Below are 18,605 nucleotides of genomic sequence, written 5' to 3' on the forward strand. Positions count from 1 at the left end.
TAAAATATAAGCACCATGTTAACAGAAAGTTTGTATTCTGTCTGGAATGATTTTTATGCAAAATAAAGCATTTCATGAATTAATAAATTGGAGAAACGAAATGAACAAAACCCAATCTGACCAATGCTCTATATAGAGTGGAACACAGAGGATGTCAGGAACTTCAGAGACAACAGTCCAGCCCAGTCAGAAGGTGTCAAAGCAGGCTTCTTGGAAGAGTCAACTTCTACATCAACTCTGAAGAGCAGTAGTGCTTCAGGGCATGTATGCCAGGGAGAGGAAAATGTACAAGTCACACAGACAAGGGAACATTCAAGGAAATTGAGCCAGAGCTATGAAGTGGTGAGTGCAGAATCTAGTAGGAAAGCAGGGCAGATCAATGGGTAACGGCCACTCTCACGTGCCAGACACAGGACTTGATGCTTGACATATATTAAGTGACAAATGAGGAAGGAATGACTAAAAAGGTTAGATAATTTCCTCAAGATTACGCAGCTGGTTGTATGGCAGAATCAGAATTCAAGTTCATGTCTGCCAAGTTCCAAAACCTAGCTCTCTTCATTTCACTGTAGTCTTCCACCCTAAGGCATCTGAAGTCTTACCATGGGAAGGCATTGGAAAACATTGAGCAGGGGGGTGGACATGAACACATTTGTGCTTTTAAAAGATTTTGCTCATGGTCATGTAGAGAATGTAGAAAGTCACGTAAAACTAGAGACAAGAAGACCTATAAAAATTGTTGGGAAAATTTGGGCAAGAAGCTATGAAGTCCTCAATTAAAGCAGTAGCACACAGGGACACATGATTTTGATAGCCTGATAGACTGAATAGGATTTGTGCAACAGATTTTTGAAATAATTCGTGGGTTTCTAGTGTAGGCAAATGTTAGGGAGAAAAAGAGGTGTCATCCACAAAGTTGGGGAATAAAGTAGGTAATGTACAGAGTGTTTTCAAACATTTCAATCTGGTCACATAGCCACTTAATGCATGGATATGGAATAAACTCCTAGGATTTATGCTTTTTAGCCTTGTGGTCATTTCTCTACAAGAAAATTGAACTACATGGCTAAAGTTTATAACATAAAACACACAGAAACAAGAGGCAGAAAGCTAGTTCAGAAGTCTAGTTATGTCAGGAAAAGTCTATACTTTGTAAGAACAGGAAACAGCATGTACTGTTGCAGAAAATACCGAACTATATAATTTGCATAAAAAACAAACCCTAAAATTAATTACTTATAACAATATAACGCCGTATGTGTTGGAATAAGCCTTTTATCTTCCAATGTTGCTTACCTCATAAGAGATGTATTTTTAAGAGAAGAAACAAGAAAATTGTTTTTCCAAAAAAAGAAGTTAAAAACAGCATTTAAAAAAAATTTAACTTATCTCAAGAAAATGCTAATGGTGCTGAAATATCAAAAACAAGCAAAGGTACTAGCAAATGAAAAAGCTCTTCGCAAAATGCATCACAAGAGAAATATGTAGACGTTTCAAACATTTACTTAGCAAGAGAACTTTAAAAGAGACATCCAATCGGTAGCTCACAATGTAGGTTTACATATACACTGGGAGTACTACACTGGGACCACGTATACAATAATGTATTATCTTGTTTAATTTGAAAACATCATGGTATTTGAGAAGCTGTTGTACTGAGACTTCAAAAGATGAAATGTTATATCTTCTAAGACTATTTTAAGTGAAAAATAAGCACAGTATAAAATCATTTCCTCTCTACAAAATCCTAGTTGAATTCAAAGAATATCTGTTTTCCTTTATTCCTTTAGAACTGTAAGTCTAACTACAAAAAAAAATTTCAATGTTCTGCAACACTAACTCAGAATAAGCATTGGGGAATCCAATTCAGTTTCCAAATCTTGAACATCGGAAAGTATACAAACAGAACCCATAAAATGTATCAAGGATACCTTTCATACTGTGAAATGGAATGGAATTAACACAATAATAAGCACTTCAATGGAATTGACTTGCCTATTGTTGATCTGTGTTGGCTATTTGCACTAGATTTAAATGTTAGCCTTTACAGAAATTTTTCTGCTTCTAATTTATCAAGACTACTTAAGAGACATTTCTTTTGTAACACAGTCCTAGATATGTGTGATGTGGAGGAGGGGCATCAATATCTGATATGTTGAATCTTAAACTAATCAATTTTAATTTCTGTAACAAACAACCACCTGGTCATATTAGCCCTCAAGTCATATGGCTTAAGGCTGTGGTTCTCAAACTTAGTCTCCAGACTTCTTTATGCTATTAAATATTAGTGAAAACCTTAAGAAGCTTTTGATTATGTGGGTTACTTCTATGGATGTTTACTCCATTTGATATTAAAATGGAGAAATGTTTCCAGTATTTATTCACTTAAAAATAATAATAAATCTATTACATGTTAAAAAATACATTTTAATTAAAATTAACTACATGTTTAAAACAAAAGTGTTAATACAAAGCAGGCCATTGTTTTACAATTTGGAGAAATCTAATTGATGTCTAGCTTAATAGAAGACAGCCGTATTCTCTGTTTCTGCATTTAATCTGCTGCTATACCACACATCATGTGGCCTCTAAAAGCCTTCACTGTATACTACTGAGAGAATGAGACAGAAGAAGACAGAAAAGATAGTGCTATTATGAAAAAACTTCTGACCTCAAGGATCCCCTAAAAGTGTCCCTGCTCACATTTTTAGAACTGCTGCTTTAAGAATATTAGTTTGTGTAAAATAGGAATGAATTTTCAGTTTACTAAAAATATTTCTCATAAATAATTTTAAAATATTTATGAATATCTATATCTATGGAATGTGTTAAATATCCAAATGTACCATTTCATCTGATGTATGTAAAACAAGTACTTTAATTAGAAGAGAACAACTTTCATCAATCTTTCCCCTATGCCTGGTTTATTCAGCAGAACACTACCTCCACACTCTCATCTCTCAATTGAGCTTTCAGGAATATATATCTGAATGTATATCTACTGTCAGAACAGAAATCTCGACTTGTACTCTTAAAGATGAAATATCTCACCTATTCCCATCTCAGAAAATGGTACCGCCATTCACTTAATTATTTACATACAAACATACAAGTCATTCCTAATTTCTCTTTCTCTCACACCCACATCGAATCCATACACTGCCAAATGATACCACACTTCTTTCATCACCCACACAGCCATCTTGGCCCAAGCCACCATTATATTTTGCCTGGATTACTGCTATGGCTTCCCAGTGGTATCCCTTTTTCTCCCACTACTCTACAATCCATTTTTTCTTCCAAGATTATTAGTGGAATCCATTTTTCTACTCATAAAACATAAATCAGATCATGTCTCATCTCAACTTAAACTCCTCTAACACTCTCTAAATCTCTTAGAAAAGCAGTCTACTTACAGGGCCCTATGTATGACCTTGCCTCTGCCAACCATTCCAACCTGGCCTCATGGTTTCTGTCTCTGTTAACATGTCAAATTTTTCCTCACCTTACTACCTTTCTATTGTGTTTACTTCATCTGGAATCCTCTATCCACACTTTTGTTTGAATCTTTCTTGTCATTCAGGTTCAAACTCAAATGCTACCCTCCCAGGGAAGTCTACCCTGATCCCCACAGTCATTGCCTCCATGATCCTCTTTCATCACCCTGTTTTATTTACTTTTCCATAGCACTTATTACCATCTGAAAGTATTTTGCTTATTTCCATACATAGTTTTATCTTTTTCCCCTGCCACTATCACCAGAATGTGAGGTCTAGAAGAGACACCTGTATATGTGTGGTTCACTGTAATAACCTCGGTGTCCACTGAGACATAGTCATCACTGGGTAGGTATTTCTTGAATATAAGAACTAATATGTGCCACATTTTCTTAATCCAGTCTGTCACAGATGGACTTTTGGGTTGATTCCAAGTCTGTACCCTAGAACTTAAAGTATAATAAAAAAAAAAAAAAAAAAAAAAAAAAAAAAAAAAAAGAAATTTCAGCAATGATAAAAAAAAAAAGAACTAATAAATAATCAAATGAATTCTAATAAAGGAGAATAAAGATGACATATTGCAAAAGGAAGTTCATTATATACTTTCTTTGCTATTATCTCTCTTTGAGGAAAATACAAAGAGTTTCAAATATTCACAGAATATGCTTGTCAAAGTCACACCCTGCTTTATCTCTACCACTCTTTCTGCTTGTAGAAACACACCATCTAAGAGAAGAGGAAAGACCATAGTTTAGTAATGCCTGCTTTGTATAGATGTAACTGGTTACTCAACATGAAGAAAAATTTTCCAAAATATTTTTCCTATTTCATGTGCCTTTGAATACTAGAATTGATGTAATAAATAAATAATTAAATCCATAGGATTAAATGAAAAGAAATTTCAAGACATTCCATAAAAGTCATCTCAATTTTCTTTGAAGAGGATAGTATGAAAAATGATGCTGAAAAACCATTGTGGTTTATTTAAAGACTCATTTTTAATTCACTTGGGAGCTTTACCATCAATACCTACAGTTATTGTTATTAATCATGTTTTTCTTGTAAATTTAAATTTAATCATTGATAACATCCTTTACATGCTATACTACCAACCCACTGTTACCTGAAATATTATATAAACTCGGAAAAGGCAATGTCATGGAAATTCACATACACATATAGGCACAAAGTATAAACATTTGCATATGCATATTTCCAAAAGGATGAGTCAATAAAAATCTTTGCACTGGTAATACCGAAGCAAGTTATTACAAATCTTTTTTTTTTTTTAAGTGATTTTAAATTGAGGGCATGTGCCATCATTGAGTGAACCATCAAGGATCGCATAAATCTATATCAGGAATGCTGCTGAAGTTATTAAATATTCTAAAACAAGATGAAATGCAATGTAATAGTAAAGTAATGTAAAATAATATTCTGTAAATATGATCTGCATGATCTGAATATAAAGTGTAACATGTAACACTGAATTATGTTCTGCCAGCCATAAAAATTAAAAAAAAAAATTTCTTTGATGAGTATGTGTGAATGGCTTTAAGTGAAAGTTATTACAATAGCCTATTAATTAAACTCTACAGGAAACAAATGTTCACACCCTTCTTTTTTCCAGTGGGGAATAAAAGATCTTTTAAAGAAGGCTGCTCAATTTTAAAAGGAAAATTTTATACACATTGACTTCATTTATGGCTTTGGTTTTCCTTAGTAAATATATAATTACATATTTGTGAAATGGAAAATCATCTTCATAAGAGTTTGACAACCTTCACCAGATGCTTTTTCTAATAAAGCTTTGCTATTAATAAATGACTAAGGTAATTTAATTAGCTTTTATATTGAACAGTGTACAGAGTAACTTAACTGTTCTTGTTCAACTACACAGACAGTGAACAGCAAATAGAAAGTAAATACTCTATTTGTGTTCTGTTTTTGTTTCTGTTTTTGTATGAGACAGAATTTCAGTCTCATTGCCCAGGCTGGAGTGTAACAGTGTGATCTTGGCTCTCCCCAGCCTCCACCTCCAAAGTTCAAGAGATTCTCCTGCCTCAGCCTCCTGTGTAGCTGAGATTACTATTTGGGTTTAAAAGCATTTGCAGGTCTGCTTGGTGGATTATTTCTGTAATCCCAAAACTTTGAGAGGCTGAGGTGAGAGAATCACCTCAGGCCAGCAGTTTGAGAACAGCCTGTGTAACATAGTGAGAGCCTATTTCTACAAAAAAAATCCAAAAACATAGGTGGGTATGGTGTCATGAACCTATAGTCTTAGCTGCTCAAGAGGCAAAGGCAGGAGGATTGCTTGAACCCAGGAGTTCAAGGTTGCAGTGAGCTATGATCCAGCCACTGAATTCCAGCATGGGAGACAGAGAGAGACCCTGTCTCAAAACCAATAAAATAACATTTAAAATAAAATAAAAGCATCTGCTCCTATGTATTTTTATGATTAACTTATGGGTGTTTTGTGATACATGGAAAAATATCCACTTCAGTAAAGTTGGATGAATTAGACAAATAAAAGATTTGTCTAATTCAATTAGACAAATTGACTAAAATTAGGCTAAAAAATTATACAAATCATTAATGTAACTACATACTCAATAATAAGTCCTTGATATTTTAAATACACATAAAGCGTGAATTCTCAGATTGATTTTAATACCCTTTTAAGTCATCCACCATAATTCTAAATATCTGTGTACTACTTTTGGAGCCTTAGCACAAAAATATTTTCATTTTATCAGAAAGGAGTTTATAGAAGGACCTAAATATAAAGATCAGATTCAGACTGCAGCTTTCTAAAGCTACAGTAGTTAAATTCAGATGAAGTAGGTGCAATTACAGCCTGTGTTTCTCAAATGTAGAGATATGGGAGAATTCAAATAAGAACTTCAGAGACCAATTCTGATGTTCTCTGTGGTGGGGGTGGGGTAGACTGTTGCCATGGCAGCCACACTAGTAAGCTCCCCTGCGCTGGGAAGTGGCTCCTATGTCCTGCCCTTGGACAGTGTGCCAAAACAATTACTAAACATTCAAGGCTTTCTCATTAGAGGGATGGATATTAAAAGCATTCATCTATCCAGTTCCACAAAGAAATCATTGAAAATCATGTTAAAGTCCCTGAAGAAATATATCTGTGTGTATTTTTAAAATGAACACACAACAATTGTAGATTGTGTGAAGTGTTCAGCATGCAAACTCTTCAACAGTTATGTAATGATGGCTGAAGTAAATTTTACCTCATTAGCAAGAAATCAATGTGTTATTACACCATTGCCAAAAAAGTACTAATCCACATTTTCTTCTCACTTTTTACTTTTTCAGTTCTGCTGTTTTGTTTCTAATTTTTACCAAAAAAAAAAAAAAAAATACACTTTTAAAATTTCCAATCTGGCATTCCTCAAAATGAAGAATGGAGACATTGATATCTTAGCAAAATGAGAAAGCAAAGAAATAAAATAAATAACTGGTTGAAGTAAGAATAAGAAAGGAAAAATGTGTACCTTTTTAATGTGACCCATGATTTGCCTTATTAATGTCAGATTGATTTTTTTGAAAAAAATTGATGGCATTTCAACCATCATCTCAAAACAAGTACGGCAATTTTCAAACATTTTAGCTTTCAGGAGATTTCCAAAATAAGAAAAGCCACACTAAGGCTCTTCCTAGTGTAATAAACTAATTTCCACTAGTAATACCTTAGAAAGAATTTGAGAACTGTACATTAGTAGAACCACAATGAGATAAGGCTATATTTTTAAAAATCTCACAAGGACTTAGTAACCAGATAAGTATTAAGAACATTATCCTTCAAAATATGTCACTTTTTCAATAATGATGTTCTAGCGTAAAACATCTGGTCAATTCTTAACTTGTACAACAAATACCATTACTTTCTCAAGGTATATATACACACATTCTCATATATTTTAGCCAAAAAATAAAATAAAATAAAACTGTATTACTCAGCTTAATCACCTACTCCTATTCATCAAATCTGTCACTAAATGACTTGTGATTATTTCCAAATATAAAATCCACTATCACAGGAAAAGAAATTGCTGTCATCAAGTATATTCAAAAGCATATTTACTGTCCCAAAGGACAATTTATAAAGAATTCTTAAAATATATTGAAAAAAGAACATAAAAGCAAAAATGTATGGTTTTTCAGGCCTCCTACTTTGAAAAGTACAACTACTCTTTCGATTACCAATGTAGAGATAATCTAAGCTATGAACCTCATATAACTAAGCTATGAAAGTACCTTTACGGATACACACATGCACACACACACACAGACACACACACACGAGCATGAAAAACACTGGTTAACAGGATTTCTTTAAAAACACACAAAAAGCACAAACCAAGAGGAAGACTGATATATCTGACTACATTAAAATTAATAATTTCTGTTCATCAGAATATGTCACAGAAGAATAGAAATACAAGCCATAGATAGGAGAGATATCTGCAATGCATGTAACTTCGATAAGGATTAAGTTCCAATGTATATAAAGCCATCCCCCCAACAGTAAAAAAGGGAGAGGACAATAACAGACTTTTCATGGAAGAAATACAAATAGTCACAACCTCATTCATACCTAAGGAGATGAAAATTAAGATCACCAGGTACCATTTCCCATCCACCAGATAGGTAGAATTTAAATGTTTGTCAATATAAATTGTCCTGGATGTGAGGGACAATCAGAAAACTTAGGCATAAGTTACAATCAGGTATAATCAGATAAAACCACTTTGGAAAGTAATTTGGTATTATTTAAAAAATTTGAAGATTCACATACATTAAGACCCAGGAATTCTACTTCTATCTATACACACTAGAGAAATTACTGAACATATTTATAAGGATTCACCGTTAACACTGCTTACACAAGCACAATTTGGGAAAGCAAAATAACAGAAAATGATTCAGGATACCATCAATAGCAGCAAATATCAATAAATTGGGTTATACAATGGAACATAATACTGAACAAAACAAGTGGTAGAAGAATACATGCAAAATTATTAGATTTATATAAGTAAAAGAACATTCAAAACTAAATATGTACATTACATATAGGAAAAGATTTACAAGAAGAAATCTTTTGAGGGCTAGGCTCTTATAAGCTGACTTGTAGAGTATTAGTTCACAGATTCACAGACTCAGAGTATTGGAGTTTGTGAAAGGTACAGGAGATACATTATGGTTCAGCCACAAGGAATCCCTCCTCAACCCACACAAACTTTCTCTAAGCAGATGCTATGTAGTCACCTCTAGCATGCCTCATGAGATAAGGTTCTTGCTATCACATCAGGCTGCTCATTTCACTTTTGGTCCATTTTTAATTAGCAAAATGTCGATTCTCAAGTTGACTCAATTTAGACTTCACTATAACCTGCATTTCTTCTTTGGCCATCTAGATTTATGCAGAACACTTCCCTTTTTTCCCCATGTGACTGTGTTTTCAGCACTTAAAAACAGTTATCCTTTCTTCCTAAATCTGTCCATGAAATATTATCAGTTATTTTAAATACATTTTATGCTTCCTCAACTTGTTCAAGTATCTTAAAGTCCTTTCTGAAGCAAGGCACCCCAAAATGAACACGACACCCCACATGGCATCTAAATATTTCACATCCCTGCCTTTGCCATGGCCTCAATAACTAAAACACATCTTAATATTCACATTTAGTGCTTCAAGACTCTCCTTATTTATGATAACCTTTTATAATCAGGTGTTTTGTTTTGTTTTTACGTAAGTAGTACACAAGCTTTCTCTTTAACAGTAACATTGTAAGCTTGGTCCCATAAAGGAGTTGCAAGAATAACTTTAAGTACATTTGTATTTGAACTGTTCTAAAGATAGCTTTTAGATTAACACGAAAAACTCATAAGGCCAAAAGGCAACATCTGATTGTAAGAATAAAATGGCCTTTTTCTCATGTTAAATTTACTGAGAGCTAATCAATATGAAAATGCATTCAATTCCTTCACACTCTCAGGTAGTGTTTTGAATGCCATCTGATATCGAAAGGCTCATTTTTAACATTTAACATTCAATTCATTTTAACATTCAATTTTATATAAAATCCCTCTTTGAATGTCAACGTCCATTACATCATTTAATTGTATAAAGACAGTAAAACATGTTTGGGGAGGGAAAATAGAACTTGTAGTTTGAAGTGGTATAAGTTTACTGTTGATGGTGATTGTGATCATCATTGTTGATGATTCACGTCCACTCTGAATAACAAATAGTGTTGAACATCAGTATAAGAGGCAGACCACATTGTATCAACTAACTTACTGGAAAAGGAAGCAAATCTTTATAAGTGAAGTCTCAGTTCAATACCAACAGAAACGAGAGTCTAGTCTTTTGAGAGTCGATGTGAATAATCACATAACACTTAGAGTTAGTATACAAATGCTCCGTTAAAAGGGTCATTTGTGTAATAACTTGAAAGAATTGTTCCTTCTTAAAAAAATAAAATAAAAATGAAACCAGTGAGAAAAACAAAATCAATGCTATTGATTGTAGATAGAAAATAGGGCCTCCAAAGTACATGGTGGAGTTTAATTCTAAACAATAAGGACACAGAGGTGGACCAAGAATTAAGCCAAATCATAGCCATTCTTTCAATAAGAAAAAAGGAACTAATAAGAGAAGAGAAATGGATGCCAGATGATCTACAGAGGGGTCAGTAAGAAGTTTCATATTCAAAGGATGCAGAGAGGCCTAAGAAGTACTTATAGGAAATACCTTGAATTTTTTTCTTTTTGAACTATTGCTGTTCAAGTTTTACTTCTTGCAAATAGTCAGATCATTTTTTAATCTCATGGTTTAAAGCTATGCATCTTTTATGAGCTCCTCAAGCTGGAGTACACATAATAGACATGTAACAACAGTACTTCTAATCGGTACTTCAAGAGTTAGCACCGTATAGTCCTTAGGCATGGGGACTCCATGGCCAAGATGCGTATTTCAACATACTGATTGCCTAGTCTTGGCCAAGTTATTAACTTCTCCAGGCATCAGTTTCCCATTTATTAACATGTAGATAACAGAATGCCTATCTCTTAAGGTCATTATGAGAATTAAAATTTTAAGACCTAGAAAGTGACTAAACAGTACCTGGCATATGAGTAACTAACAAAAGTTATTATCATTAATAAGCACCTCATGAAAAAAATTGGTAAGTTCTAGTATTTTATAGGATTGTAGGATGACTACAGATAATGATACTATATTATATACTTCCAAACAGCTACAAGGAGGATATTGAATGTTCCTAACACAAAGAAAATGAAAAATGTTTGAGTTGATGGATATGCTAATTACCCTGATGTGGTCACTATACATTCCATGTATCAAAACATCACCATGTCTACATGACTATTTACAACTATTGTACATCAATAAAATGAATAAAACAAAATAAGTTAAATTAAATAAAATTTGAAATGTAAAAAGAGAATTGATGATTTCATCAAAAAAGTTTACCTTAAAATAACCAATAGTCAAAGGACACTAAACAGACACTTGCCATTTCAAAAATTAAAATGAAATTTATCTGCTTCCACTATGAAACATCACATAATATGAACAAAACCAATATCTCTAAGCAAATCAATCACTATAATAGATATAAGTTAGACATTTCCAATACTAGAATATTAGGTAAAATTCACCCCAAATAACACATCACCAATATAAATCACTAAATCAGAGTCTGTTTCATTTTGAATGAATGTAGACTGAAGTTTGTCTTTATAATAAAAAAGGAAAACAAGAATATAAGGGTATTAACACATGCTACCTCATAATTAAGGCCAACGTCTATCTGTTTAAGAAAATAAACTGTATCCAAATATTCTGTAAGACTCACTAAAATATATTAACATAATTAAAACATAAAATGAGCTTTAAGCAATATAATCTACTTACACTACTGCCTTAAAAAGTTAATTCCAAAACAACATTGATCAAAACTTGAAATTGAAACTTCTAGGTAGCACTTTTAAGTATCTGAACTCATCTTGCTTGAAAATACATGACAATGTACACATACTACACCCAGATGACTCTTTCCCAGTCATCCTAATTAATAAAGTCTTACCATATGAGTATTCTCTTTGTTAAAACCGTAAGAACCTTTGGCATTTAGGTATGCAATAATACTTGGAACACTGTCCGGGATGAAAACAAAAAAAATTTGTAAGGCACACCATTTTATGAAGACCACTTAATTTCACTAAAGAGAGACAGGAAGAATTGGACTGATTTTCCACATAAACTCCCTGGGTGTTTTGCTGAACATCTTGATAGTAAGAAAGTTTGTGGAAGATCCTTTACAGCCTATTCACTCATTGTGACCATGGTATACTCTTTATAAATATTAATGTTCACAGATAACAAAGAATCTATATCAAAAACATTGCTACCGAAATTTTGAGAAGATTGAACTAATTATACAATGAAACATTTCCTCAATTAAAACTTTTTAAAATTTAAATGATTGTTTTTTAAATTTTAAATTATTTTGACATAAGGCTATTAGCACAAGATTTGCTAAAGTTACACTGAGCTGGCTAGAATTACCATTTAGGGAAAGATCGGCATCAGGTTATAAAATTGTAGTCATTTTATTGAGTTTAACTGAAGGCAATCAACAACACTGCAAAAGCTGTGACTCTGAAGGCAATCAACATCATTGCAAAAGCTGTGACTCTGAATATTGATACATTATTTAGAACCCTGTTTTTAAAAGGATAATTAAGGTAACGTGCTGTTTAGTCAATGCAGCAATGAAAGGAAGATAAAGAAAATTTATTAAAATTATCATGAAGCAACGGGGAAAATATTAGTATACTTACCTGGGGAAGCAATATTGTCTATCATGAGCATTTCTATCTTATTTTGTTACATTGGTGTCTGTGTGTGTGTGTGTGTGTGTGTGTGTGTGTGTGTGTGTGTGTGTTTGCATCAAACATCTTTGTTTGCTTCCCTCTCTTATCTCCTTATCATGTAGTATAAGATGTATTGACTTTATATCATAGTATTTAAGTATTGTTAACTTCACATCATAGTATTTAAGCTATGGGATATCAATGAGATGAATAAACATCACCCAAGAACTTTGTGTCTTCTTTTGGGGAAAGGGTTAGTAAATTTGCAGTTGCACACAGGGTTGTTGAATCATGTTAGGTGGAAGTATGACCTTGTTCTTGTCTTTATTTAAAAATTAAATGTGGTTTAAGAAGATATGTATGAGTGCCAAGTTGACAAGGGGTCGATTGACTTGTGATGTTTAATTTTACATGTCAACTTGGATGGGTCACAATACCAGAAAGTTGCTCAAACATTATTCTACTGTAGACGTTTTGGTGAAGATACTCTTTAGTAACATCTAAATGAATAGACATTGAGGAAAGCTGATCACCCTCCAATAATGTGCGCAAGCCTCATCCAATCAGTTGAATAGAAAAAGTCCCTCTTTTCCCCTAGGAAGAGGAAATTCTGTCAGCAGATGGCTTTCAGACTCGAATTGCAGTATCTCTGAACAATGGGCCTTACCCTGTAGATTTTGGACTTGCCAGCCTCCACAATCACATAAACCAATTCCTTAAAATAAATCTCCTTCTCACTGTATATATACACACACATCCTATTTGTCCTGCTTTTCTGGAGACCCCTGACTAATACATAGCCCCATAGTTAACAGTTTGAGCTATGAATCCAAATAGCCTGGGTATCAATCCTGACTCTACTATAAACTAGTTGGGAGACCTGGGCAAATTACTTAACCACATTAAGCCTCAGTCTCCTCACCTACAAAATGGAATAATAAATATTAGCCTTTACCTGACAGAATTGAGGTTTAAATAAATTTTATATATAAAAAAAATTGAGAAAAAGCATGCTCTGTGTGTTGGGCATTTTCTAAACATTAACAAATACTAACTATTATTCCCAAGCTTCTTCCAATATAGCTAGAAAACTTTCAGTTAGGCTTAGTAACAAGGGACAACATGAATAAATTTTAGAAATAATTTCCATGGTTGTTTGGGAATCTATTTTTGTAAGAAATATTTAAGATAAAGGAACATTGAATCCACAGGTGTTCAAAATTGTGGTTTCTTGAATGAAATAGCAATAATTAGCATTTGAAAACAGATGAAGCAAAAATATACTTTCCTTTATACAAAACCTGTTTTATTAAAAGGTGCTGACCAATATAATATCTGAAAAATAATATCATATGAAGCTACGGATATAATCTCAGAAATGCTTTAAATGTGGTTTCTAATTGTTAGTAGTTCTTAAGATATTGCCTCTATCTTTATATTCTATACTTGACGTCTATATATTTCTGTCACTTTTCCATCCTTTCTGCTCACCATCCACATATAGCCTTGTCCTATAATTTCATCTCTTTTATTTGCAATTCTCTGCCAAGTGTACATTATGTGTATTTTTGTTTATTGTGTTTTGTCACCAGAAGAAAGTCTAAATGAATATTTATTTATTATTCTAAATGAATAATATTTTTGGCCTTGGAAGAATTTTATATTGTTGACATAGAGGGTGAAAACTATAAGGGAAAAAATGATAGAAATCACTACTTAAAAACTGAATGCCTAACATATATCCAAAAAGATTACAAAGAATAAATAAAAGGTGCATGCTGAGAAGAAAGAATATTTCTTATATACTGTCAATATTTTAATAGAAATAATAATACTTATTATTATGTTGTGGTGTTCTATACTTTACATTAAACATTCATACAAATTATCTCATTTTATACCAATCCTATAAAAAAGGCAGAATGCAGGATTTTTCATCTGTTGGCTCTAATGACATTTTGGGCCAGATAAATCTTTGTTCTGGGCAGCTACCCTTTTGGGCAGTATGCCTGGCCTTTACCCACTAGAAAGTCAGCAGTCCCCCAAACATTACCCCCTTTGTGACAACCAAAAATGTCTCCAGATGTCATCAAATGTCTCCTGGGAGACAGAATCATCGCCAGTTGAAAACCACTGGCAGAAAGAAAGAATATCTTCTTTTTTCACAAATTGGTTAGGTGAAACAGAGAAATTAAGTGACTTGCCCAAGTATACCGCTTCTATGAATGACCTATAAGTTTGATAATTATAGGACACTATCACACAAATGTTTTGGATAAAACATTAATCACCACCTAAGAAACTGGTTTTCACGTGTCACCGTCTTACATTACAGGTATTTCTGAACTCACTGTCTTCCAAGCTGATTCAGTCATTATCTCAAGCTACTTTCTTCCCACAAAAGAAAAACATGTTATTATAGATTTCAAGTCAGAAATAAGTATTATGAAAAATTAGCTAGGCATAAAACATATTTACACAGTGGGTGCCTCAGTTTTTTTTTTCAAAACACTTTCTATATTAGTCTTTACAGGATGTATGAAACAAGCTATTATTCCTATTAATTAGGCAGGTAATATGCCATCCAATCTTTATTATCTGCCTCTGTCATACACATGACAAACATTTTCTTTTTACAGAAGCAGGAAAACTAGTCACATATTAAAAGTTAAGGGTACAGTTGAAGATGCTTAAATTATTGGACAAAAATACTTCCAGTGATCTTGAGCTTCTGCTGAAGCTTTGTATGTTAGCTCAGTGACCTGACTGCATGCAGAATATTTAGTGTAATAAACTACCTTTCTTTTTTCACATTTTTAACTTTTCCATGTCTGAAAAAATAGTGGATTCTCATATTAATATTCTAAACACAAACACTTCACATAATTAGTTAACGACTGTATCTAAGTAGTGTTTCAACTTTTTTCAAACTAATTTCTCAATAAAAGAAGGAAAAATTGAATTTTCCATGTAATGCATTGCCATCTGTGTGCAGCTAATAAGATGAAAAGGGAATATTTGAATGTCAGAGGATTGGAGTTACAAACCGTACCTTCCATGACATACACCAGTGACCCCACATCTCCTTCTTTGATGATGCAACTGTCCTTGCCGTACTCCACTGGGTACATACAATCCACAATCTCCTGTATCTGTGACAGCTCCAAGTTCTTCATAAAGTCATTATCAAGGATAGCTTCCTTTATAAGATCCTTGGACCTATGGCAAGAGAGGGAAGATTTACTGGCACATCTGACAAGCTCTTTCATAGTTTGTGAGGTTTAGCAGAGCCATACAGTGCTCTGGCACACCACAAATGTATTTTATTGTTAGGAATCCAATAATTTTCTGGAAGACTGGAGAACAAAGGAGTTCCACGGCAGCAAAAAAGGGCACTAAGAATTTTTTAAAGTATTCTATCATTTAATGAATAAGTGACCTACCAACCAACCAACAAACAAAATCAAACAAGTTCATTTTGCTTTAGACTTTTTCTTGATCACAAAGATTGCCAGAAAACCAATGGATACATACTTTAAATTAAAGTTTGTAATTTAGTTTAAGAATAAATACGAACAAAATTTTACAACTCCAGAACAAATACCATTACTACTGTTTATATTTGTAAAAGAACATCAGGGATGTATTGCCCTATACACAATTACAGAAAAAAATGTTTACTTATTTTTTATGTGCCTCTTCTGCTAGACTTTATGCTCCACATAGGTAGAGATCATTTTAAATTTGTTTTTTTACTGTATGCCCAGTGTCTACTAAGATGCCGGTCATCTATAAATAGTATTTAAAAAAATACCAACCCAATAGCTTTATGTGTGAAGACTGGTGAATATAATGTTACTTTCAGTAAATGGTGAGAGATAATACTGCTCAAATAATACGTTGGATTAAAAAAGATAAGACTTGGATTCCTACTTAGCTGTTTGAAACAACTGGTAGAAATGCAACAGTTCTTTATACATGTCCCATGCTTTTATAGAGAATATTTCTTTCTTCAAGCAGCTTAGACTGAGGTAACCAAGCAAATAAACTCTATTGAACAAGATGTTTGAAGTGCAACACATTTTAGGTATGGGATTCAATACAGGTAGTCAGTAGGAAACATATTCATAAATTTTGTAATTGGAATTCAGCAGTTAATGAGAAAGTTTTAGCAGAACTTAAAACATTGGGATGTTTATTTGCTTGGATAAGAAGTTCTAAATGACTTTCTAAGAATGCAAAAATCAAAGTGGAAGAGACAATAAGAAATAATTTATCAGGAGGACAATCAGAGCACTATCAGAGAAGTCAGAAGCCGGATAAGAGGAAAGCAAAGACCTTAGGCAATCCAGAGAGGAGACAGCACATTTGGAATGTCATATTAAAAGTCTTAATTTTAAAAAAATTAAACACAAACTGACCTTTGTCCTCACTTGCTTAGCAAGTGGCTTCCAGGGAAATGACCTGCAGTAGTGAATACTGACTAAAGCATTAGTCTTATCTCCCCATTTCTGGGAGGCTTTTCATCTAGACCTCAGTCTAACTAGCCTAGCCTTCACCATTATGTTTTGTAATAATTCAGTTTTAAGTAGTGCAAAGATACACATAACAATAAAAACAATTGAAATTTCATTACTATGAAGAATAATCCTAGAATGGAATGTTATGCTACCATTAAAATTATGTTTATGAGGAGTGTTAATGGCATGGAGGAAATTCTTCTATTATTTTTAAGTGAAAATGCAGGATACAAAATTGATTTTAGAGTAAGAATGTATGTGCCTATTAAAATGTAAAACACACACACACACACACACACAAAACAAAACATAGGTTTTGAAGAGGCATATATTTGGGTTTCAATCCTAGCCCTGACACCTCAAAAATTTTGAGTGGGTTGTCTTACTTTATTTTCTGAATTTCCATGTTATCATCTACAAAACGATGTTTTAAAAATACCAGCTTAATAGGTTTATATGTGAAGATCAAGGAATAAAATGTTACTTTCAGTAAATGGTAGGGAATAAAGGTTGTAGCAGTATTAATTGCAGTATTATCTTCACCCTTCCTTATAATTACCTTCACCACTCTTGGTCTGAAGAATAGCAGTGGCACCTTCATACCACTTCTTCATATTGACTCCTGAGATCTACTGTTCTGGGATTATTTTTCCAAGAATCTGGGCTTATTTGGTACTCAGGAAATTAATCTTGGTCAAATTGTATTACATTTTCTCTTTCCTAATTTTTTTTTTTTTTTTTTTTGGTCAGAGAGTGAGGCCATTTGATGGGATCATAGTTTCTCGCATAATAAAAACTAATCAAGAACCACAACTTGTTCAGCTACATACAGATGGTATATTATCCTTTGTGAAGTATTAAGAGTGCCCTATAAAGATTTAAGTCCTAGAAATGCAGCAAGATTAAAAATGAAGCCCTCTTCCAAGAACATAATTATAATTAGCACCATCCAAATATGATTGAAGTTGCTTTCTCTCCTCTCATAAATAGGATTATTAACCTGTTTGATGAAGATATTACAAAAGATTAAACAATGAGCTCTAACACAATTCCTTAGAATTATCCAAACTTTCCAACTGTTTATCACTGACTGTAGAGTGTGGGATGCGAAGGACGGGATTTCAGGATGTTTTTGTTTCTCAAATTGTATTTTGGATGGGGGACATTTAATTTCAGGTCTCTGAAGAAACAAACTGGAAACTTCCATATAGGCTGTTGTGTCACTTTAAAGGAAACTAATCAATATAGGACCACATATTACTATTTATACCTTCATACAGGTATTGCCAAATAGCATTGTTTCTGAATTGTCACAAATAATTTGTCTCTACTCTCACAGCAAGATAGATACCTTGTGCTTCTGTGTAGTACAACCCCAAAAATGTTCTTGTCAGAGAATAATACTCAAAACCCTGACTTTTCATGTAATTTTCTTTTAAGTCCTTTCCTACTGAGGACTGAAAACCTTAGGTCAACTCTCATTAGTCTTTACTTTCTCTGACATTATAGACTATAATTAATCAGGGCCTCCATTACTGGGGACCGTGCCGGAGGTGGTGGAGAATGAACAGACACAAGAGACAAAGACAAACAGAGAACATGGCGGCCGCGCCTAGAGCCTCCGCCTCACTTTATTTATACTCCATAAATCCCACATCAG

At 33.3% G+C, this 18,605-nt stretch overlaps 1 protein-coding gene across 2 annotated transcripts in view; it reads right to left on the bottom strand.

The window, feature by feature from the left end:
• Window positions 1–18,605, bottom strand: part of PRKG1 (protein kinase cGMP-dependent 1) — a 1,347,543-nt gene that overhangs the window by 1,165,270 nt on the left and 163,668 nt on the right. For both annotated transcript variants that reach the window (XM_030940495.1, XM_030940494.1), the window contains exon 2: window positions 15,478–15,644. In XM_030940495.1, the coding sequence (XP_030796355.1) occupies window positions 15,478–15,644 (167 nt within the window). The remainder of the gene's footprint in view (window positions 1–15,477; window positions 15,645–18,605) is intronic.

Source organism: Rhinopithecus roxellana, chromosome 11 (genome assembly GCF_007565055.1).
Source record: "Rhinopithecus roxellana isolate Shanxi Qingling chromosome 11, ASM756505v1, whole genome shotgun sequence".
Lineage (NCBI taxonomy): Eukaryota > Metazoa > Chordata > Mammalia > Primates > Cercopithecidae > Rhinopithecus > Rhinopithecus roxellana.